The 24287-nt window shown below is 37.9% G+C and overlaps 1 protein-coding gene across 1 annotated transcript in view; it reads left to right on the plus strand.

The window, feature by feature from the left end:
- The window catches only part of PARN (poly(A)-specific ribonuclease), a 134762-nt gene that overhangs the window by 15889 nt on the left and 94586 nt on the right, over positions 1-24287 (plus strand). Inside the window, exons 12-18 of the mRNA XM_084881134.1 lie at positions 4334-4390; positions 8036-8113; positions 12677-12720; positions 13307-13349; positions 14004-14079; positions 18543-18653; positions 19098-19167. Of these exons, the coding sequence (XP_084737260.1) occupies positions 4334-4390; positions 8036-8113; positions 12677-12720; positions 13307-13349; positions 14004-14079; positions 18543-18653; positions 19098-19167 (479 nt within the window). The remainder of the gene's footprint in view (positions 1-4333; positions 4391-8035; positions 8114-12676; positions 12721-13306; positions 13350-14003; positions 14080-18542; positions 18654-19097; positions 19168-24287) is intronic.

Genomic DNA, 24287 nt, shown 5'->3' on the forward strand with positions numbered 1-24287 from the left:
TCCATTATTAAGGAACCAATTCTAGATTGCAGCCAGGTGCTTTGATATTCTGCAGCTTTCTTCTGACAAGGGTAGGCTGCTGGTGGTGTGGTGGTGAGGCAGCAAGTCCCAAGCCTCATCAGAATCTGGGAGGCAGTGAGAAACTATCTCAGCCTCCTGGGACAGAGGGAGGTTGGTGGAAGATGGCATATTAGCAACTCCTTGCAAGCTTCTGCCTCCCATCCTTTCTTCCTGGGATGTTTCACCAAGATGCAGATTACTTGCAGCTCAAGCCTTCACCTGTGTGGCCTATTTGGATTTGTATGGGGTCACCAGGGTCTTTGGGACATCCAAGGGTAGGTGTCCGTAGGCAGAGTTGTCATTCTGGAGCATAGGACAGAGGTGAGGGCTACACTTGATTGTTGTTGGCAGAGAGACGGACTGGATTAGAGTACATACAGTGTGTAGGAGGAATGAGAAGAGGACTTAGTGTAGGATTCTAAAGACCAGCATTTAAATGATAGAAGTAGAAAAATGCACCAGGAGGTTATTGTGACACAGCAGCCAATGGGAGGGAATGTTTGAAGAAGGGGATGTCAACAGTGTCTGCTACTCTAGGGAAGGGTAAGGATATGGTTATTGGGTTTAGTCTTTGGAATTGTTTTTCTTTTTTAAAAAAAAATATATTTTTATTGATTTTTTACAGAGAGGGATAGAGAGTTAGAAACATCAATGAGAGAGAAACATCTATCAGTTGCCTCCTGCACACCCTCCACTGGGGATGTGCCTGCAACCAAGGTACATGCCCCTGACCAGAATCGAACCTGGGACCCTTCAGTCTGCAGGTCGATGCTCTATCCACTGAGCCAAACTGGTTTCAGCTTTTTCTTTTCTTTTTTTTTTTTCTTTTTTAAATTTTTTTCCATTTTTTTAAATTAAGGTATTATATGTATACATATCTTACCATTGCCTTCCTCCCCACTCCCATACATGCCCTTCCTCCCCAGTTTTTCATCCATTGGTTTTGCTTATATGCATGCATACAAGTCTTTCAGTTGATCTCTTATCTTCCCCATATTTCCCTACCCTCCCCGCTGTAATTTGACAGTCTGTCTGTTGCTTTACTGTCTCTGTACCTATCTTTTTGTTCACCAGTTTATAATGTTCTTTATCATCCATAAATGAGTGAGATCATGTTGTGTTTTTCTTCGGCTTTTTCTTTTTAAAATATTCTTTTAAAATGTTGTGTTTTCATTGTGGTAAAGTAACACAGAATTTACCATCGTAACTATTTTTAATTGTACAATACCATAGTGTTACATACATTCAGATTGTTGTGTAACCATCAGCACATCTATCTCCAGAAGTCTTTTCATCCTGCAAAACTGAACTCTGTACCCCTTAGACATAGCTCCCCATTTCTCCCTCTTACCGGCTCCAGGTACTTTCTGTCTCTGAATTTGACTACTCTGGGTATCTCATATAAGTGGAATTATACAGTATTACTGTCTTATTTCACTTAGCGTAAAATCCTCAAGGTTCATTCATTTTATAGTGTGTAACAGAATTCCTTTCTTTTTGAGGCTCAATAATATCCCATTTGTATACCACATTTTCTTTATCCATTCATCACATTTTCTTTATCTATTCATTTGTCCACGAACAGTTGGGTTGCTTCAACCCTTTTGTTCTGAATAATGCTACTATGAACATAGGTGTACAAGTATTTCTGAGTTCTTGCTTTCTTTTGTTAAAAATATTTTTTTATTGATTTCAGAGATGAAGGGAGAGGAACAGAGAGTTAGAAACAGCAATGATGAGAGAATTATCGATCAGCTGCCTCCTGCACACCCCACACTGGGTATTGAGATCCCACGTGGGCCTGTGCCCCTGGCCAGGAATTGAACCCTGACCTCCTTGTTCATAGGTCGATGCTCAACCACTGAGCCAAACTGGCTGGCTGAGTCCTTTGGTGTATATACCCAGAAGTGGAATTGTTGGATCAAATGGAAATTCTGTTTAATTTTTTGAGGAACTGCCGTATTGTTTCCCATAGTGACTATACCACTCTGCATTCCCACCAACAGGTCACAAGTGGTCCTATTTCTAGTAATACTAGTTAGCTTTGGGCGTTGTTTAAAGAGGTGAGCAATTTCATTGAGGGTGATGCTAGAGAGCAGAAGGCTGCGAGTATCTGGGGTTAAACTGGAGCTAGTTAGTGGAGGAAAGTCTTTAAAGTAATTTATATTAGGTCTAGTAATAATTAATGTCGTTTTATAATACTTTTTTAAATCGAATTTATTTAAACAATACAACAAAATTTAATCAACAATATAGTTGCCGTTGTTTTCTACTACTTGTGCCCAACGCTCAGGAAGCATTTTAATCCCTCTGTTGTAAAATTCTTGTGATTTTGATACAAAAAATTCAGTCAATGCATTTTTGAGGCATTCTTCATTATTAAATTTTTTTCCAAGAAGAAAGTTTTGCAAAGAACGAAACAAATGGTAATCGGAAGGGGCAATATCAGGAGAATATGCAGGTTGAGGGAGAACTTCCCATTCCAACTGGTGCAGTTTTTCAGCAGTGATTCTTGCAGTATGCGGTCGTGCGTTATCGTGGTGAAGAATTACGCCCTTCCAATTAATCAGCGCGGGTTCTTTTTCTCTTAAAGCTTGGGCTAACCTTTCCAATTGGGCACTATACACTGCACTTGTAATGGTTTGGTTAGATGGTAAAAGTTCATAATGAAGAATTCCTTTAAAATTCCACCAAACACACAACATCACTTTTTTCGCATGCAAGTCAGGTTTTGGCGTGGGCTGCGGAGCCTCATTTTTGTCCAACCATTGAGGCCGCCTTTTCAAATTAACATACAGCACCCATTTTTCATCTCCGGTAACAATTTGCTCTAAAAACGGCAAACGGTTTTGACGAGAGAGGAGCGAACTGCAAATTGTGACTCTTTGATTACAGTTGTTGTCGGTCAACTCATGAGGAACCCATTTTCCAAACTTTTGGACTTTGCCAAGTGCACGCAATTGATTGGAAATTGTTTTTTGTGAACAATTTAAAGTTGTCGCAAGCTCTTGTTGGGTAATTTGAGGATTTTGCACCAAAAGAGCTTGAAGAGCTTCTTGATCAAAATTGGACACACGGCCTCAACCACTCTTGTCATCTAACGAAAAATTTCCCTCGCGAAATTTCTCAAACCAACGCTGGCATTTTCTGGCGCTAACTGCATCTTGACCAAGAGCACTACAGATGTTTTTTGCAGCCTCACTTGCTTTTCTTCCTAATTGGAACTCGTAAAGCATGCAGTGCCGAATATGCTCTTCATCCGCCATCTTCTTAGCCCTAGTTTTGCAACAAAAACCAAACCAAACACAAACTTTTTCAAGCAAAACTTATTAATTGCATTTCACACGTTCTGTAGATACCACGTGTTTGAAGGTTATGTCAATACAATTCAACGCCAAGCAAGATTTTAAACGAATGTTAAAAAACGACATTAATTATTACTAGACCTGTAAAGAGATAAGAAGGGAAAGTAAGTAGTTGCATGGAGCTTAGAGTTAAGGAAGGAGTTTCTAGATAGGAGAGAAAAATTGAGCCATTGAGCCTATTTCAACACTGTTAGTAAGGAAAATAGGAAAGAAAACACAGGGGATGAGTTTCAGAATGCTGTACTATAAAATTTTATAAAAATGCTTTCGATAAGGAACAAAAACAAGAAATTAGAGCCTGGCTGGTGTGGCTCAATGGTTGAGCATTGACCCAGGAACCTGGAGGTCAGGGCACATGCGAGGGTTGCCAGCTGGATTCCCAGTAGAGGGTGTGCAGGAAATAGCCAGTCAACGATTCTCTCTCATCATTGATGTTTCTCTCTCTCCTTCTCCCTTTCTCTCTGAAATCAATAAAAACATTTTTAAAAAGGATTATGGGAATGCTATTTTGATAAGTTGACTGCTGCATGGATGTCCTAAAAATTTAATTCAGTATTGAATTTGGCCAGCAGGTGGCAGATTTTAAAAGTTGTATTTTTAAGATGGGTTGATAGACTTTGAAATTGCAAGTGATGGTAAGCCCCAGCACTGTTATTTTAGTAATTAATCAATAATTAAAAAAAATTTTTTTGCCTCCTGCTCATTCCACTTTCTAAAACAGAATAAAGGAATACTATAAATCATTTGAGATGCAGTTTTAGGGATGATAGATGCAAAGCAGGTGAAAATAAGCTAACTCACTATAAAATTTCAGTGGTTTTTTTTTTCCCCCTTTGGCTAGGGTTTAACCCATGAAAATATAGGAATATAGTAAGTGAGTAGTTTTTTGTTTGTTTGTTTTACATTAGGAAGAACTGAATGATGCTGTGGGATTTTCTAGAGTCATTCATGCCATTGCTAATTCGGTAAGTGAACTGGACTTTTTGCTTTTAACTAGATTCCAGAACATAACATTGAAGGTGAAATGCCTAGTTATCATTGCAATTAATCATTTGGTTACATTTAGAGTGTTTACCTGGTATGGAGGAAAAAGTTAGAACTTCATAAAGGTAGATTGTTGTTATGATATGCTTGGTTTGACATAATTGCTGTCACCATTTTTTAATCCAAAGCACTTTTTTTAGAAAACTTCTCTTATAAATTCATAGGAGGATTATAATATGAGGTCCTTATATGGCTACATGAAGCCAATATTTATTATTTTCAAAACCAATAAGAAGTAGGGTAAAAAAATAAGGAACATAAGGCAAAACAGTCAGGTGTTGGAAGGTGTTTTTTTCTCTTAAAAGAATCTAAAGGATGAAAAATAATTGTCTGTGTTGAGTTATTCTGCATAACTGTAATGGAATCTTATATCGAATAGCCTAAAAAATATTTGACATTTTAAAAATGTGGTTAGCATTTGTGTAAATGTGCTAGAGGGTTCTGTGGTATATATGGTAGACATTTTTTGTTTTGTTTTCTAAGTCATTTTGGAAAAGAGGCATCCACATGCTGAATAGATAAACTGGATCATGCTGCTTGCGGTTTTATTAATTACATATCCAAGTCAGATTGCTTGCTTGGATGCTAAATTTCATTTTTTTCCTTGAATAGTTGGGCTTGGGAGAAGGACTCATTTTTCTGAAAAGAATTCGTCTTGTCCCTAAGATGTTGAGCTTTGCACCAGAAGCTTTAAGGCCGTAGAGACCCTGTCAGAGTTCCATGGCTGTCTCACCATTGTCTTCAACTGGGGGGAAATAGAAATTACAGAAAAGGGCTGGCTCCTAGGAGCTCCTTCTCTAAAGTAAGCAATCTGATTATCTCTAAAGTAAGCATTTTGATTATCTAATCAGAATGGAATAGTAAGCTGGCTGAGCCTGGAGGAAAGATGAGAGTCTCTTCAGAAGTGGCTAAGGTCACAGGTATCTAGAAAAACAGTCACATTTGCTCACCTTATACACACTTAGCTAGAAGACTTCAGATAAGTAGTTGGCTTGACTGAGGCTGACCCTAAAGAAAGAGATGTGGGACATTAGTAGGCTTTGAGTTCTCTTGTAGCATTCATTATAGTTTAGTTAGCTGGGACATTTGTTCACCTTGTACAAATTCGGATACCATATCTTGCTGAGTTTCTGTGTTTCCTCTCTTGTCTTCCACAGAATAATTCATAGTATGTGGCTGACCTTTGATAGTTTATGTCACAAACCATACTATGAAAAAAAGCTCTATTAGTGATGCAGATGTTTAAAATTTAAAAGTTACATGCCTTAAAAATGCTAACATTTTAGGTTAAGCTCTGTAAAGCTAGTGAACAGTAAATACTCTTAAATAGCTATGTCACACCAAGTTCTTTTCCTGTCACTTTAGTAATAAATCTATGTTTTCTATAGTTTTAAAAACTATTTTTACTGACTTTACACTTACAGCAAAGTTGCAAAAATACGGGCTGGCTTTAGCTCAGCGGTTCCTTCGAGTACAAAAATAGTACAGAGTTTCCATGTGTTCCTCACCTACCTACTCCTAATGTCAACTTCTTATATAGCCAGACAGCAATCAGAACCAGGGAAGTAACGTTGGCACAATATTATGAATTAAACTGTAGACCTTATTTGAATTTCACCAGTTTTTTTCACTAAGTATTTTTTGTGTTGTTGATTTTATCTAAGATCACACATTACATTTACTTGTTATTTCTCCTTAGTCTTCTGCCTTGATATTTTTAAACAGTATTGCTTGCATTTCATCAAATGTTCCTCAGTTTGGATTTATCTGATCTTTTGTATGATTCGACTGAGGATACTAATATGCAGTTTATAAACCAATATTGCTGAAATGGTGGTTCAAAGTGTTGACAAGATGATGTCTGCTAGACTTGTACACTGTGAAATTATTACTTTTCCCTTGGTGGATAATAAATATCTCAGGAGAGATTTTGAGCCTATGAAAATCTGTATTTTCTCAAACTTCGGCTCACAGCATCTATCAGTGAGTCTTACCTGCAGCCATTATTACTCTGATGATGTTTGGCGAATTTGTATTTTCCTCTTTTTACATTTGTTCTTGGCATTCTTTTGTAAGGAAGAGCTATCCCTTCTCCCCTGTTTATTTAATAATTTAAAAAATGTATGAGTATGGACTCAGGGAAATACATTTATTCTACAGATTATAATGTAGTATTTTTATTACTTATGCTAGAGGCCCATTGCACAAAATTTGTCCATTGGTAGGGTCCCTAGCAGCTGCTGGCTGCTGGCTGCTGGCTGTCAGCTGGGTACTCCCTTCCTTCCCTCGGCTGGCCCCCCTGGTTGAACTCCTGGATGAACTCCTGGTTGAAGGGACAATTTGCATACGTACTACACTTTTATTATGTAGGGTTGTTTTTCAATTTGTACCACCTTTGACATCTAGTCACGATACTGTGTTTTTTGTTCTTTTCTTTCCAGCCTCCTTCATTTATAATATAGTTAGGTTTTATTAGTGTTAGCATTCCATATTGGATTTCCTCCACAACTTTTCTATAGTTTCAATCAGTGCTTGATATTTTAGCATTGAATTAGGTATTCACAATGTGCAGAAACACTGAGCCTCAAGGACAGCTTGTCTGTTAGATTTGGGAAATTTTATATAGAATTATTTATTTCAAATAATTATGTTTAGTCCAATGAGTCAAGAAGTGTTACTCTGAAGGTCCACTGGAACATAGTAAAAAGCTCCACTATAGTGACCTGATGCTTTATGTTAAAAACTAGAGTCCCAATGCATGAATTTGTGCAAGGGGCTCAGATGCCTCAGCCTCGCAGCCCCAACTGCCTTGTGGCCCCGTGGCCCTGCCCACTGGTCATTCTGGAAGGTCGTTCCAGCATCTGGTCTAATTAGCATAATAGCTATTTATTATACAGGAATTTATAGGATGGTGTTATCTGGCTAGCTAAATCTAAGTTGATATTCCATTTTGGTAGTTTAATTTTTATCAAAATGGAGTGAACTTATTGCATGCATATTGTACTTTAGTTGGTTGAAAGCAATGATTTTGTTGAAAATGGTATTTAAGAACATGCCCATGAATTTTGACATAAGTGATAAAGGAAATGAAAATTTATTTTGTTTATTATAATTAGAAAGTAATTTTTATCTTTCAGCATTGTTATGAATGTATCTTTTAAAAATAAATGAGTTGTTTTAAAGAACACAGTTCTAAAGTAGATATTTGGAGTTCACAAATAATTTGATAGTGCAAGGGACCTAGTGTTTTCAGATTTTACCTTTTTAACTTGAGACCTTCAATCAAAATTTAGTACTCTTGATTCTTGTGGGTGGCAAGATTAATAAAAAATTAGAGAAGATCAATGAAATCAAAACCATTTGGAGCTTTTATTTTGCATTCTATATTTAACATCCCAAAGTTTAAAAAGGATGAAGTCAACCCTAAATTTCTTATTTGCGTATATTTATGTTTTTTTTTAATGTGGTAAAATAAGTTTAGTAGAAAATCCTCATGGATTTTCATTCTCCAGCCCTACTATAATTTTGTACCAGGACTTCTTTTTCCTAACCTTGACTTTCTTTAGGGAAAACTTATTATTGGACACAATATGCTCTTGGATGTTATGCACACAGTTCATCAGTTCTGCTGTCCTCTGCCTGAGGTAAGTGACTTGCCAGCCTGTGTTGAAAATTCATGATTCTTTATTACTGAGAGAGTGTTCTCTACTTGAGTGTTATTTTCTTGTATGCAGCATGTTCCCAGAGAGGGAGGTCATGTGCTTAGGTGTACATTAAAAAAAATAAAAAAAATAAAAAAAATATGTGTGTGTATATATATATATATATATATATATATATATATATATATATATATGTATAAAATTGACTTTTTACAGAGAAGAAGGGAGAGGAATAGAGAGTTAGAAACATCAATCAGCTGGCTCCTGCACACTCCCTACTTGGTATGTGCCTGCAACCAAGGTACATTCTCTTAACTGGAATTGAACCTGAGACCCTGTAGTCCACAGGCCAATGCTCTATCCACTGAGCCAAACCGGTTAGGGCTTAGATGTACATTTTTAAAAAAAATATCTTTTTATTGATTTCAGAGAGAGGAAGGGAGAGGAAAGAGAGATAGAAACATCAATGATGAGAGAGAATCATTGATGACAGAGAATCATTGATTGGCTGCCTCCTGCATGCCTCCCCTACTGGGGATCAAGCCAGCAACTCGGGCATGTGCCCTGACCAGGAGTCAAACTGTAACTTCCTGGTTCATGGGTGGATGCTCAACCCTGAGCCACACTGGCCGGGCTTGGTTTTACATTTTTGAAGGGGTGTACATGTATGTACAGGGCATTTTAAGGGATCTTCAATCATCTGCCATTGCCAGAGCAAGGCTACACATTTGCTTTATCTTAATGTCAGTGGTTTGCTCATTAGTGCTGGGTAGGGGTTCCTCAGCCACAGGTGTGGTTGTCTAATTTGCTAACCCTAACATTAGACATAGCAGGGCCATTGAAGCTGAGTGGTGCATTAGATCCAGTGAATTGGATCGGCTCCTGCAGAGTTCTTGATTACCTCTTGCTAAGCTGCTTCCCTTAGATTTTCTGTTGACCTTGTTTTTTTTTCTTTTGCTCTTGGAGCCAGGGCGTCTCAGTGCATGAAAGCATGAGCCTCTTTGGCTCAGGAAAAGAGCTTCTCTTCTGTCTCTTTCCTTCTGCTCCCTAACTTCACATGGCCTCATCTCACTTGTCCTCCCATCACCTGTATTTACTCTTCGTATTTTCTGTCTTTTAGTGGTCTCACTCACTTTTGTAACTTCAGCTGAAGACACTGACATTAGTCTCTTCAGCTGTGATCTCTCTTAGAACTGGGAATACAGTTGATGCTGGATTCCACATGTCCCTACCTGGAGAGCCTTCAGACTGAATGGTCTTTAAAATTAACAAGTTTCAGCCAAAGCCGGTTTGGCTCAGTGGTAGAGCATCGGTCTGCTGACTGAAAAGTCCCAGGTTTGATTCCGGGCAAGGGCATGTACGTTGGTTGTGGGCACATCCCCGGTGGGGGTGTGTGCAAGAGGCAGCTGGTCGATGTTTCTCTCTCATCGACGTTTCTAGCTCTCTATCTCTTTCCCTTCCTCTCCGTAAAACAATCAATAAAATATATTAAAAAAAAAAAAGTTTCAAAGGAGATATGTAACTTGCATTACCTTTTCTTTCCTTCTTATTGCCTTGAAATGAGTTCCTTCTATGGATTCCTTTATTATAAATGATACCCAGGAACCAAGACTATATTTAACATTGGTTTTGACTTTTTCTCTTCCCCCAGACTTGGTCAGTTAAAAATCCTGACAATTTTGTTTCCATGCTGTGTCTTGCATTTGGATTCTTTTTATTTCAATTGCAAATAGACTGTTTTTCATCTGGCGTTCAGCAAATTTCAGACAGCATTCCTTGACTCACTTTATCCTTCAGCCCAACCTTTAAATCACACGTAGACTTTTCCTATAAAGGGCCAAGTGGTAAGATAAGTATTTGGGGCTTTCCAGACTGCACAGCCTCTGTCATAACACAACACTGCTGTTGTAGTCCCAAAACTGCCATAGAATGCATAAAGAAATGGATGTGGCTTTGTTCTAAAAAACTTTGCTTAAAAAGTAGGTGGTGGGCCAGGGTGTGAATTTGCATTGTATAAATCTAAAGATCTAATATTTATCTCTTACTGGCCAAAAAAGTAGCAGCTTTTCTCACTTAAAAAAAAAATGTTTTCATTGAGTTTTAGAGAGAGAGAGGAAGAGGGATGGAGGAGATAGAAACATTGATGAGAGAGGAACATCATCAATCGGCTCCTGCCTGCACACCCCCTACTGGGCTCGAGCTCACAACCCCAGCATATGCCCTGACCCTTTCAGGTCCTGGGTCGATGCTCAACTTCTGAGCCACACCAGCCAGGCTCTTGTGACGTTTTGACCTTTAAAGCAATGAAGTTATCAGTGAGGAAAGAGGAAAGTGTATTTAATACCATGTTTATAGGTGTTTTGGATACCAAGCAGAGTTTGGCACATTGTCGGTATTGAATATTGATTTAACAAATGAGTGCTTTCCCACTGTGCCAGTTTTATAATCTTCTGATAATGTATGTCTCTGTTCACATCATTGACCCTGCTTAAAATTCTGAACAATTCCACATTCTTTCTCTATGCAGTTGACTCTTTTTAGCTTGGTATATTAAGCTTTCTGTGATCTAGCCTAACGTTCTCTCATAGTCTAGCCACTTGTTATTCTCCTTATTCCAAGCCAGAATGGCTCATTTGTTCCCTGAGAAGTGCTTTGTATTTTGTGGTTTTGGAATATAATTTCCTCCAACTTGAATACTCTCTAGCCTTTCTCAGTACTTGCTGTATACAACTTTACCTATCTACCATGGTCCAGCTTATGCCTCCTCCGGGAAGTTTTCCCTGCCTGCCCAACAGGTGATCTTTTCTTTTTCTGACCTCCCACAGAACTGTGTGCCTGTTATGGTGCATGGATTTTGTCTTTACAGCTTACCCCCCTTTCTCCTGTTAGGTGATTAGTGTCTTGGACAAGGAGTCTAACCTTGTTGTTGTCTTTGTATAAATGTCCAGCATAACAAACAAACAAAATAAATGCCTAGCATAGCTTCTTGTAGGTAAGCACTTAATAAATGTTACCTTGAATGAAACCATTTTTGAATCACATTTTAGTAGAAAGAGCACGTGATCTGTTGCAGAGCAGGAGGTGGATTAAGATAAGTGGTTTTATCCCTTGATTATTACTAAGGTAACCTGAGTAAGTTACTTAACCCATGTTCTATCATTGCCAGAAGAAAGTCGTTTTCTTCCATCTATCTTCGGAAGCAGTGATATAAATGAGAAAACCTATATAAAATGGTAGAACTTTTACAAACACTGGTACTAAAACATGCATTTGAAAGTAACTAAAGAATCTTTATTTTGGAGCTACCTTTTTAAGGGAAAGTCTCTTAATCTTCATGGACGTTTAGAAGGCGCTGGTTTAGAACTTTGCTATTGCTGGCCCTGGAAGTAGCCATAATTCTAAATTTTTCTTGCTATGAAGCTTTGTAATGGTATTGAGAGATTATAAACAGTACTCATTGCATTTTTATTTGAGTTAGCTTTGAAACCCCTTGTTCACGTATTGTCCATTAATTTAATGATAGCCATTTGAAAGCTGGTGAATTTTACAAAGTAGCTACATTCAGTCTGTATTTACAGTTTGAAGAGCTCATTGGGAATGGCTGAAGAGAAGTGTAGTTACAAAGGGTCAGGAATATGACTGTCAGCCTAGTGAGGCAATTATGCAGGTAAATGAGTTAATTTAAAATTAGAGCAGTCTCATTCAGCTTTAGACTTCCTGATTAAAATAAACTTGGAAAATGAATTGTCTAATGTAGGTACTTGCTGTTGGTGCCATTTTAGTAATTTTCTGAGTACCTAAAACAGGAGTCATGTGTACTGGTATATTGGAAACTGTGTGTTTTAATGGTAATTTTTATTTTTTAATATATATTTTTATTGATTTCAGAGAGGAAGGGAGAGGGCGAGAGAAAGGGATAGAAATATCAATGATGAGAGAGAATCATTGATTGGCTGCCTCCTGCATGCCCCCTACTGGGAATCGAGCCTGCAACCTGGGCATGTGCCTTTAATGGGAATAGAACTGTGACCTCCTGGTTCATAGATTGACGTTCAACCACTGAGCCACACCAGTCAGGCTTTAGTGGTCATTTTAACGAACATTTCAAAAGTATTCCCAATGAAAGAATAATCTAGTTTACTAGTACAGTATCCATTTCCTGTATAAACCATTTTTAAAAATAAAATTTCTAGTTTCTTTATAATGATGAATTTGTGTAATAGAGTTATTACTGAAAGTTTTCTCTATATAATAGAAACCTATTTCTCCTACTCCTATTTCAGTCATAAAATACTTAAATTTGTTTTGGTTTTGAAAAGGTTTCATCTCAGGCCATATGATTCCCAATCAGTGAGGAAATTATGAAGATTTTTATAAAGTTATTATCAACTAGAAACAGGTCTGGCAGTATAGCTTTAAAGGGCCTGTATGAGGTATAACAGTTAGTTTAAGAAGAGATCTATGCTACTATAAATATTAATGTATGTTTTTAAAACTGTGAGTGTACCAGTAAAAGTTTAACAAGTCCATTTTCTTGTTTTTTAGGACTTAAATGAATTTAAGGAGATGACAACATCTGTTTTCCCCAAGTAAGCTTCCTTTCCGGATTTATCTTTCATTTAAAATTAGAGGCCCGGTGCACTAAATTCACTTATGTGAAAAGAAACAGTTTTCATATTAGTCTCTATCTCTCTCTGTTTTTTATTATTCCATTCACTGAAACAGAATAATAAGAAATTACAATAATATAAACTTACCAAATGCAGATTTTGACCCTCTAAGAATTTATAGTGTATAAACGTGGGCAGTAGTGGTAGATAGTAATGACTTGGCAATATTAGACCTGTAGCAGTTTTTGGACCATGTAAAAACATATGAGGATATTTGACTTCTTCTTGAGATTGATGTAGCCCACACCCTCTCAGGATACAAGCAAATCCAGAACTTGTGCTCTGGGTATGGCAGAGTGTGGACTGTCCTGCAGCCTCTTGAGCAAGTCCCTGGGTGAGGAGACCAAGTTCCCAGTCTAACTTAGCAGGGATGCCAGCGCCAGGCTTACAATGGCTAATGTGCTTAATTTCCCTGTCCACTTTTAAGACAATAGGCTTTTCATTTGAGTACATTTTGAACATTGATATACATTTTATTTACCTTTAAAAATTCTTTTGTTTTTAGGCTCTTGGATACTAAATTGATGGCCAGCACACAACCTTTTAAGGTATTTGAAAAATTTGAACTATATTTGAAGTTCTTAAAATTGCTAAGAGCTTTGGAATTCTGGTCTATTTAAATGTTTTTGATAAAATCCATTCCCCAAAAAGAAAAAAGAGAAGAGCGAAAAAGAAAAAAAGAATTGGCAGAACACTAGAAATAAATATATCAAAATGTGAATAGCGGTTGTCTTTTGATGGTGGAATTGTATTTCTCCCCCTTTATTCTTTTTGAATGTAAATTTTTAACATTAAAATAGATAATTATATTTTTGAATAGGTTACACAGGCACACACTTCTTCCTTTATTTTTCTTATTTTATATATGTGCTAATCAAGAAAATTTAAGTAAAGGTATAATCATTTGCTACTTTGTGAAGGGACTTTATACAGCTGAGTGAAATGAATGTCAGCACAGTATAAGAACAAATATAGCTTTCTGGCCCAAGGTCTGTAAGTATTTAGCACATCTGTTTAAAATCTTTCATATGGCTAAACCTTCTATATGCTGAAAATTAAACTTGCTGGTTTTCTTTTACATTGAATAAACGATGACTCCACACTTATGTTTCTTTAAAGAACACAAGGGGGCAGTATCTCTTTAATATATATATTGCACTGAGATGATGAAGGCTTGTAATTCTCTACTTACTGGTTTGCAGGATATCATTAATAACACATCCCTTGCAGAATTGGAAAAGCGGTTAAAAGAGGCACCTTTCAATCCTCCTAAAGTTGGTAAGAATACAGAATATAAAATGAAAATCCAAACCTTTTTGTGATAATGATATATTGATTTATATTGTAGAAGAAAGGTGAAACTGCTCTAGCAACAACATTGTACATTTATAGATTTTGGCTAGATTAACTTGCTTATGCTCTGTGTTGAATTCATGCTTTCTCAGTAGAAGTGATCTTCTAATCTTACATCTATTTTATGTGCATGGATTTGGGTAGCCTGCTCTTTGAGAGCTTTAGCAATTAAACCTTCAGGGCTTTTATTTCCTAGTGCTTAGAATTCTCCCCAAACGGTGTGTTCTTTCTATGGTGTATTGTTTAAAGCAGAGACAAAAAGTAGGTGATTAATTGTCAGGACTAGAATGAAAATATCCTTTTTGTTTCAGAAAAGCCCAAGGTTTTCAGATGAGAAAAGAGAGTCCTTTCCATCCTTTCCTCCTTCAGAGGTAGCTCCGGAGTGGAATAGCAGCACTGAGGGAAACTAGAAGTAGGGAGGAATATTTCTCAGGCCAGAGATGTTTTGCCAACCTGGCTGTGGCCCCAACCCAGGTATTTGGTGAATCTTCCAGGTGTCACTTCCTGGTTTCCTGATTGCCTAATTGTGCTGGTGATACTGTAATTAGTCTCCCATTAGCTGTAATTTCTAAATTCTGAAGACATTGATAATAGGACTAAGAGCTCAGAAATTGTCAATGACAGGTACTAAAGTAGTCAAGAATACTGGTTATTTTCTTTCCTTTCTGGGTAATAGTCCAGAAAAGGAGTTAAGAAAAGCAGTGAGTGGCCCTCGCCTGTGTGGCTCAATTGGTTGAGCATGGTCCTGTGTACTGAAAGGTTGCTGGTTGGATTCCCAGTCAGGGCACGTGCCTGGATTGCAGGCTTGATCCCCAGTAAGGAGGGTGCAGAAGGCAGCCCGTCGATATTTTGCTCTCACATCTATGATTCTCTTTCTCCCTCTCCCTCCCACCTCCTCTAAAAGTCAATAAAAAAATCTTTAGGAAAAAAAGCAAAGGGACCGGGACCGGTTTGGCTCAGTGGTGGAGTGTCGGCCTGCGGACTGGGGGGTCCCAGGTTCGATTCCGGTCGGGGGCATGTGCCTTGGTTGCGGGCGCGTCCCCGGTGGAGGGTGTGCAGGAGGCAGCTGGTTGATGTTTCTCTCTCATCGACATTTCTGACTCTCTCTCCCTCTCAGTTCCTCTCTGGGTAAAATCAATAAAATATATATTTAAAAAAAAAAAAAAAAAAAGCAAAGGGGCGTGGGTGGGGGAATGGAAACCTGATGTTTTTCTATAACAATATAACTATAACGGAAATGATTTTGGAAATCTGTGTTTCAGCTGATGGTAGAATAGAGGCTATTAATTAGTTTGCTATTGTGTTATATAAGATTTAAAACATATATATATATTTTTTGATTTTAGAGAAAGGAAGGAAGGATAGATAGAAACATTGATGAGAAATATCGGTTGGCTGCCTCCTTTACTCCCCCTAGTGGGCATGTGCCCTGACTAGGAATTGAACGATGACCTCTTGGTTCATGCTTTGAGGCTCAACCATTGAGCCACACCAGCTTGGCTAATATTTTTTTTAAACTTAAGTCTTAATATTTAATACTTACAGAGGCTAAAAATTTTTGTACAGAATTGTATTGATGTAAAAATAGTTATAGCCTTTTCATTGGTAATTTCCCTTCATGATTTTGATTTTGTTGTAACCTTTTTGATACTCATTTTTTGAATAGTTCTAGGAAATAATTTGAGTTACAGTTGTATCATATTATTTCCATATATTACTATTCTGGTGTCTGGTAGAGAATTTACTCTAAAACAGGTAGGTCACTCTTCTCAGACAATATCCTCTCAGCATCTACATATATCCATGTGACAAAAGATTTATTATAAAATGGTCTATACTATGAGGTGGCCCCATGTTTCAAGGGATGCGTTACAGAGAGTTCTGAACTGCTTTTTTGGAGTTTGTTGTGCTTTCATCTTTAGATCTGTAAGCTTGGCAACATAGTAAAGGACAATATTGAATTGAACTATCAATATTGATTGGAGTCTTACTTTTGGGAGGATTATCTGCAGTGTTGACAGATAATAATTAGTGAGTATTTACTTTGTATCAAGCACTATATAAGATCTTTACTTAGCTCTTTATATCCTCACCAAAAAGGGGGACTTTGATTATCATCTTCATTCTACCAAAATGGAGGACCAGAGGTGAAGCCCAAGATCACATAGCAAATAAGCTGTGAGCAGAGATTCAAACTTAAACACAGTGGGGTTCCAGAGTCCATGTCTTTTTTTTTTTTTTTTTTTTTTCCTCCCCCAGAGTCCATGTTTAATCATTATTCTGAAATTCCTGTTGTGTCCCAGTGCTATCATTGTCTCTAAGAGTAGACACTCCTTAGAGAAATAGAAGAGGAATCATTGTCATAAAGTGAGGCGTGTTTGTAAATAGCACTGACATCTGTGCAATGGGGAGGCCTATGGCTCTCTTTGATAACATAACTGAGGCACTGCTCTTGTCTAGACAAAAGCCCTCATTTTTAGTGACTCTGTTATCTCATATTGTAAGGGCTTATGTGTAGAGAAATTCAGAAATTGTAGATTCACTGCAATTCCTATCAAAATATCAATGGTGTATTTTATAGAACTAGAACAAATAATCCAAAAGTTAATGTGGAACCACAAAATACCTTTATTAGCCACAGAAATCTTGAGAAAGAAGAACAAAGTTGGAGGTATCGTGCTGCTAGATTTCAAACTATCCAAGGCTGGATATAAAACTGTTACAAGGCTATAGTAATCAAAACAAGATGGTACTGGCATAAAAACAGTCATAAACAGATCAGTGGAACAGAATAGAGAGCCCAGAAATAAACCCATGCCTATAAGGTTAATTAATATTTGACAAAGGAGGCAAGAACATACAGTGGGGTAAAGACAGTCTATTTAATAACTGGTGTTGGGAAAATTGGACAGGTATATGCAAAAAAATGAAACTAGACCACCTTCTTATACCATATACAAGAATAAACTCAAAATACATTAAAAAATTTGAGTGTAAGACTTGAAACTTAGAACTTCAGGAAGAAAACATAGGCAGTAAAAACTCTGACATTTCTCTTAGCAATATTTTTTTTTTTATATGTTTCCTCAGACAAGGGGAACAAAATTAAAAAAATAAACAAATAGGACTACTTTAAACTAAAAAGTGTTTACGCAGCCAAATAAAGCATTAAAACAAAAAGATAACCCATGGAATGGGAGAACATATTCACCAATGACACAGCTGATATCTAACGTTTATAAAGAATTCATATAACTCAACTCCAAAAAGTAATCCCGTTAAAAAAATGGACAAATGACCTGAATAGACACTTTTCCAAAGAGGACATACCAGTAGTCAATGGATATATGAAAATATGCTCAAGGTCTCTAATCGTCAGAGAAATAAAATTAAAACCACAATGAGATATCATTTTACAGTTGTCAGAATGGCTATCATCAATAAGTCAGCAGACAGTGTTGGAAAGGATGTGGGGGAAAGGAAACCCTCGTGCACTGTTGATAGGAATGCAGATTGGTGCAGTTGCTATGGAAAACAATGTGGAGAGTCCTCAAAACATTAAAAATGGAACTGTCTTATGACCCAGCAGTTCCACTTCTGGGTATATATATCCTGAGAATCCTTAAACACCAACCAGAAAGAATATATGCACCTCTGTGTTCATTACAAGAGTTATTTGCAATAACCAAGATATGGAAGTGACCCAGATACCCGCCAGTATATGAATGGACAAAAATCTGTGGTACATGTATTTAATGGGATATTACTCAGCCATAAAAAAAGAATGAAATTTTACCATTTGTGATAGCACGGATGAACCTAGGGAGTATTATGCTGAACGAAATAAGTCAGTCAGAGAAAGACAGATACTAAATGATTTCATTTATATGAAGAACCTAAAGAATAACTATAAATGAACAAACAAAACAGAAACAGACTCATAGATACAGAGAACATACAGATGTCTGCCAGAGGGGTGGGGCATTGGGTGACTGGGTAAAAAAGGTGAAGGGATTAAGGAGTACAGGTTGGTAGTTAGAAATCAGTCGTAGGAATGTAAAGCATAGCATAAGAAATAGTCAATAGTATTGTTAATAACTATGTATAGTGCCAGGTGGGCACTGACATATCAGGAGAAATACTTGGTAAAGTATATGGTTGTCTAAGAGTCTCACTGTGTTGTACACCTGAGACTGATATAAAATAATATGAATGTAAACTGTGATTGAAAAATAAAGTTAAAAAAAGTTTTAAAATGCTTATTTAGGATATTTCTATAGCACATTCTGCATACAATTTGGATTTGGTAGGGCAATACACTTACCAGTCTTTATGATTTGTAATGTCCTTGGAAAAACTGTTTTTTCTTTCTTTTTTCTTTTCTTTAGAAAGTGCAGAAGGTTTTCCAAGTTATGACACAGCTTCTGAACAGCTCCACGAGGCAGGCTATGATGCTTATATCACAGGACTGTGTTTCATCTCCATGACAAATTACCTAGGTATTCACTGTACATGTTTCTGTCAAACACAGTGGTCTAAAGTGGATCTTACCTGTTTACTAGTTCCCTGGGATCCACTCACCCAGTTAGAAATGGGAGGGGACGGAGTCTGAGGAGATTGGGTTGGAGCAGGTGGAGAGTATACAAGGAGGAACCATTGACTTGTACCTGTGGAATGGTACTTGGCTCATATAAGTACTTTTTAAAAAATTTTTATTTATTATTTATTTATTTAATATATTTTATTGATTTTTTTTTTGCTCCCTTCCTTCCCTCCCATACATACCCTCCCTCCTCAGAGTTTTATGTCCATTGGTTGTACTTAACATATAAGTACTTTTTATCCTTACTGACCCATACTATTGATTTAAATATATTTTCCCCTGAATTTTCAGGCTTTGTCTACTTGACTATACATAATACTCTTTTTCTTTTCTTTATTAGGTTCTTTTCTTAGTCCTCCAAAAAATCATGTGCCTGCCAGTTCAAAACTCATTGAACCTTTTATCAACAAGTAAGTAATCAGTGGGTGTGGTATAGTCTAGTATTTGGAATGTTAATTAGGGATTGGGAGGTGTAGTACATCATCATTATTATTATTATTATTATTATTATTATTGTTACTAGAGGCCTGGTGCATGAAATTTGTGCAAGGTTCTTGGCCTTCGCAGTCATGACAGCTGCCTAGGCTCTTGCAGCTCTGGTTTTGTCCAGAGGTTGTCCGGCTGTCTGGTCTAATTAGCATATGCTAATTTATTATTATAGATTACTAGAGGCCTGGTGCACGAAAATTCATGCACTGGGAGGGCGGGTGGGGGGGGTCCTCAACCTGTCCTGCACCACGGGGATCGGGCCTAAGCCACAGTCTGAACTCCCTTTGCGGGAGGCAACCTGGCAGGCCCATCAGGATCAGGGGATGGCACCATCCACAACACCCCCTACAGCCTCTGCCAGTCTTTCTCTGTGGGATTGGCCTGGCCCTGCCCCCATCATCCCACCGCTGCCATGCTGGTGGCCTCCCACTGTGGGAGGCACCCAGGTGGGCCCCCCATTCTCTGTTTTCTCCCTCTGCCTGCTGGCAAGCGCTTTGGCTAGCCTGGCGCTGCCTGCTTGCGGGCCTCGCCCCCTGCCAACTGGTTGTTCTGCTGTTGGGTTGATTTGCATATTATGCTTTTATTATATAGGATTATTTTTTGTTAAGCCTCACCTGGTGATTTTTTCCCATTGACTTTTAGAGAGCGTGGAAGGAAGAGGGAGAGACACAGAGAGAGAAACATTGATGTAAGAGAGACACATCAATTGGTTGCTCTTTGCATGCCCCCAACCAGAGCTAGGGACTGAGCCTGAAACTGAGGTACATGCCTGTGGCCGGAGTTGAACCTGGGACCCTTTAGTCCAGTAGTTGCCAACCTTGGACCACAGGTTGGCAACTCCTGCTTTAGTCTATGGGCCATGTGCTCTATCCACTGTGCCAAACTGGCTAGGGCTGTAGTGCATTTTTAGATGAAATGTTTCTCATCTCTAGTGACTGAGATGTTTTTGAAAATAGAAATTGATCTTTTGGGAAATTATTTATTTATTAATAATATATATATATTTTTATTGTTTTCAGAAAGGGAGAGGGAGAGAGAGAGAAACAACAATGATAAAAGAGAATCATTGATCGGCTGTTTCCTGCACGCCCCACACTAGGGAATTGAGCCCCCAATCATGGGCATATTCATTCACTGGGAATCAAACTGTGACCTCCTAGTTCATAAGTCTATGTCCAACCACTGAGCAACATGGGCTGGGCTAATTTATTAAACATATTAGCTAAAAAAAAGAAAGGAAAGAAAACATTGCCAATGATAGTGCATCTCATCTAAGCCAAAACACTGTTTTATGTTTAGATTACCTATAAAGGAGGCTGTGTGTGTGTGTGTGTGTATAGTGACATATAACTTACTCCTAACAAACTTTATATGTGAGATTATTATTTAAAGTTGTATTGTTATCTGATTAAATATTGTTTCTAAGAAGGTGTTGGTCATACAAATGGCTTTTAAAATAATCTATGGAGCTTTGATTGTCATTGCATCCTGAGCCCTCATCTGAATAGATCCAATGTACCTTCATTGTTGGGAGAAGTCAGTGTGATTTAGGGAGAAGTCTAAGTTCAGAACATTTTCAAAGAATCTCAAAATTATTACTTCAAAGTGCGGTTTGTGCTTTCTTGGCACAGTTAAGACTAAAGTTATGGATGTTCTCCTCCAGCAGGCCACAGTTTGGCTTTGTTCCAGAGCCCTAAACCTTCATCTTTATTCCAGCTTTCTTGGCAGGGTTGGTTCCGGGAGATTCTGGGCGAGCCAGAGAGAACAAGCGATCACCACCATGGGGGAAAATTATTTTGGTGTTGGGTTGGTTACATCATTTCCTTACATTTTGTGCAACACTTTACAATTCTGTCAGTGCTTTATTGGGTAAGAATTCTGTCTCCTTAGAACGTCTGAATAAACACTAGTATTAATGTGCTTGTATTTAGGTGACATGCTGCAAAGACAGATGTTAATTCCAAACATCTGGATTGCTACAGGTTCAGGATTTGTGTAGTCTCAGGGAATTTTATCATGCTGTGGCTTCTTATTTTTTAATCTTTATTCCTTACAATGGAAGTTCAGAAGTAATTGTGTTTGATTTTCCAGACATCTTTCAAAGTGGACTGGATAACAGCGTGGTGTATATTAGAAATTAAATTTTCTATAAATAGTTAGAAAATTAATTCTGCTAATAATTGAGTCCTTGCCATCTATCTAGATCTTATAGGTATTACAGGATTTTCTTAGCTCTTAACTCTTATTTTGGGGCAGTGCTTAGCTTTTTATTTTTTTATTTTTTATTTTAAAAAATATATATATTTTATTGATTTTTTTACAGAGAGGAAGAGAGAGGGATAAAGAGTTAGAAACATCAATGAGAGAGAATCATCGACCAGCTGCCTCTTGCACCACCCCCACCAGGATGTGCCCGCAACCAAGGTACATGCCCTTGACTGGAATCGAACCTGGGACCTTTCAGTTCTCAGGCCGACGCTCTATCCACTGAGCCAGACCGGTCCCGGCAGTGCTTAGCTTTTTAAATCTTTGAAAGGACAGCTTATTTCGTAGGCTATGAAACCTATAGGTGACACTAAATATTGTTTGGATCATGGTTATTCTTTACATTTTAATGTGCGTGATGTTAAGTTCATAGTTCAACAATATTTTTCAAAAATTTCAGCTGGGAGATATTTACTTATTTCCATGAAATCAACTTCTTATAAAACCAGATGATACAAACTGGGTTAGCTACAGGAAGCACCTATTTTATCAGTGATCTTTGTGAGCAACATGCACTCAAAGTAAGCTTTGATTAAAAAGCTTAAGAGTTTATGCATTTCTAGATCAGTTTAATATCCTATATAATAAAACTCTAATATGCAAATAGAGCAAATGGTGGAATGATTGGTGGAACGACTGGTTACTATGATGCGCACTGACCACCAGGGGACAGACACTCAACACGGGAGCTGCCCCTGGTGGTCAGTGCGCTCCCACAGGGACAGCACTGCTCAGCCAGAAGCCGGGCTCAAAGCTGGCGAGCACAGTGGCAGTAATGGGAGCCTCTCTCCTGCCTCCGCAGCAGCACTAAGGAGCAGTGAGCCTGGCTTCTAAGTGGTTTTCCCGCAGGTGGACAGTAAGGAGCGAGGGGTCTGGGACTGTGAGAGCTCCAGACTGCCAGCTTAGGTTCGATCCCTACAGTAGGTGTACATCCCCTGAGGGGTCCCGGAGTATAAGAGGGCACAGGCTGGGCTGAGGGGACTCCCCTTTCCCCAGTACACAAATTTTGTGCACTGGGCCTCTAGTTGCTAATGATCTGTAAGACCATTGCTCAAAAGAACTGGATTGTAAACACATAGCTTCACTTTAAACTAGAACATGGCTCCATTCAGATTTTTTTCTAAAACCTAGATACAGAGTATCTGAAAATTCTTGCCTAATTTGATTTTTTTGCGTTATTTTCCCCATCAATAAAGGAAGAATATTTTCTTCATCTTCGGAGGAAAATAAAATTCCAGAGGTTTTTGAAATGAAAAATAGGAACGGTCTTTAAAAAATATATATTTTTATTGTTATCAGAGAGGAAGGGAAAAGGAGAGAGAGATAGAAACATTAATGATGAGAGAGTATCATTGATTGACTGTCTTCTGCACACCCCACACTGGGAATCCGGGTTATACCAGGACATGTGCCCTGACTGGGAATTGAACCTCAACCTCCTGATTTGCAGGTCAATGCTCAACCACTGACCCACGCACCAGACAGAACTGTTTTTATTATTCTGTATTGGAACAGCCTGGTCAAGTACAGGCAAACATTCTTAACTTATTTAGAAAGTAGGAAAAGTAGTTGCTTCTTTTGACATCATTCTGTGTTAATATTGACCTCATTCTAATTATATGCAGGTTTGATTTATGATATATATTTTTAAATATATTTTATTGATTTTTGTACAGAGAGGAAGGGAGAGAGATAGAGTTAGAAACATCGATGAGAGAGAGTCATCGACCAGCTGCCTCTTGCACACCCCCTACTGGGGATATGCCCGCAACCAAGGTACATGCCCTTGACCGGAATCGAACCCGGGACCTTTCAGTCCCCAAGCCGACGCTCTATCCATTGAGTCAAACCGGTTTCGGCTGATTTATGATATTTTTTTAAGATTGCCCTTAAAGGAAAATATACAACAATTGTCATAAACATTATATTAAGAGGTTGATTTCATAAAAATTAGTTACTTTTCTGAGGGTTTTTATATTTTGGCATCAGGCTTTTATCAGTGTACCTCATCCAAATATGCATAGTTCTAACATAAATTTGGAAGGACATTAAACTGCTCCTGTATGCAAATAATTTGTTTCTCTGTTACCAGATTTATATTTAAAAAGTAAACCCAAAGGGAAGTAACTCTACCTATTTCCATATTATCCTAAACTGGCATTTGACTGCATTAGACATCTCTTTGGGAGCTTCATTGAGTCAACTCTTGAGAAGATCCCAAGATACCTGGTGGTTGAGCACTATGCAGACACTGAATGTAATATATGTTCTGTGCCATATTTGTCTACAGAATGTTCCGTCAGAGTTTTGTATGGTACCATTTTGTCTCTTTCATGGTGAGGGTACCTCCCATATTTCTGCTTAGTTTGTTGGACTCAGAATGAAAGTCAAGAGAGCTGAGCGATGGAAATCATGATCAGACCACTGCTAATGACAGGCTGTGTGGAATGTGCTCTTCGTTTAAGTTGTAGGCTCTCTGGTCAGGAAATGATTTTCGTTCTTTTATAATTTTGGTCAGTTTTAATCAATGAATGAAAAACCAGACTTAGAGGAAGATCCTTTGGTTAAATCCTTTTAAGCTTGAAAGAGCTAAAAATACTCTTTGCTTTTAGTTTTATTGCACCACAGAAAGCACAAAATCAGACTTCTGCCTTATGTTTTTTTTTTTTTAACAGTCATCTGTGTCTGAAAGACCGCTTGAACTCTCTTATGGATAACCTTTTTAAAGGTTTTTTGGGAAGGTTATTTTCCATATACCTCAGTTCTTAGAAAGAGA

The sequence above is a fragment of the Pipistrellus hanaki genome (genome assembly GCF_964339955.1).
Source record: "Pipistrellus hanaki genome assembly, chromosome: 4".
In the NCBI taxonomy this organism is placed as follows: Eukaryota; Metazoa; Chordata; class Mammalia; order Chiroptera; family Vespertilionidae; genus Pipistrellus; species Pipistrellus hanaki.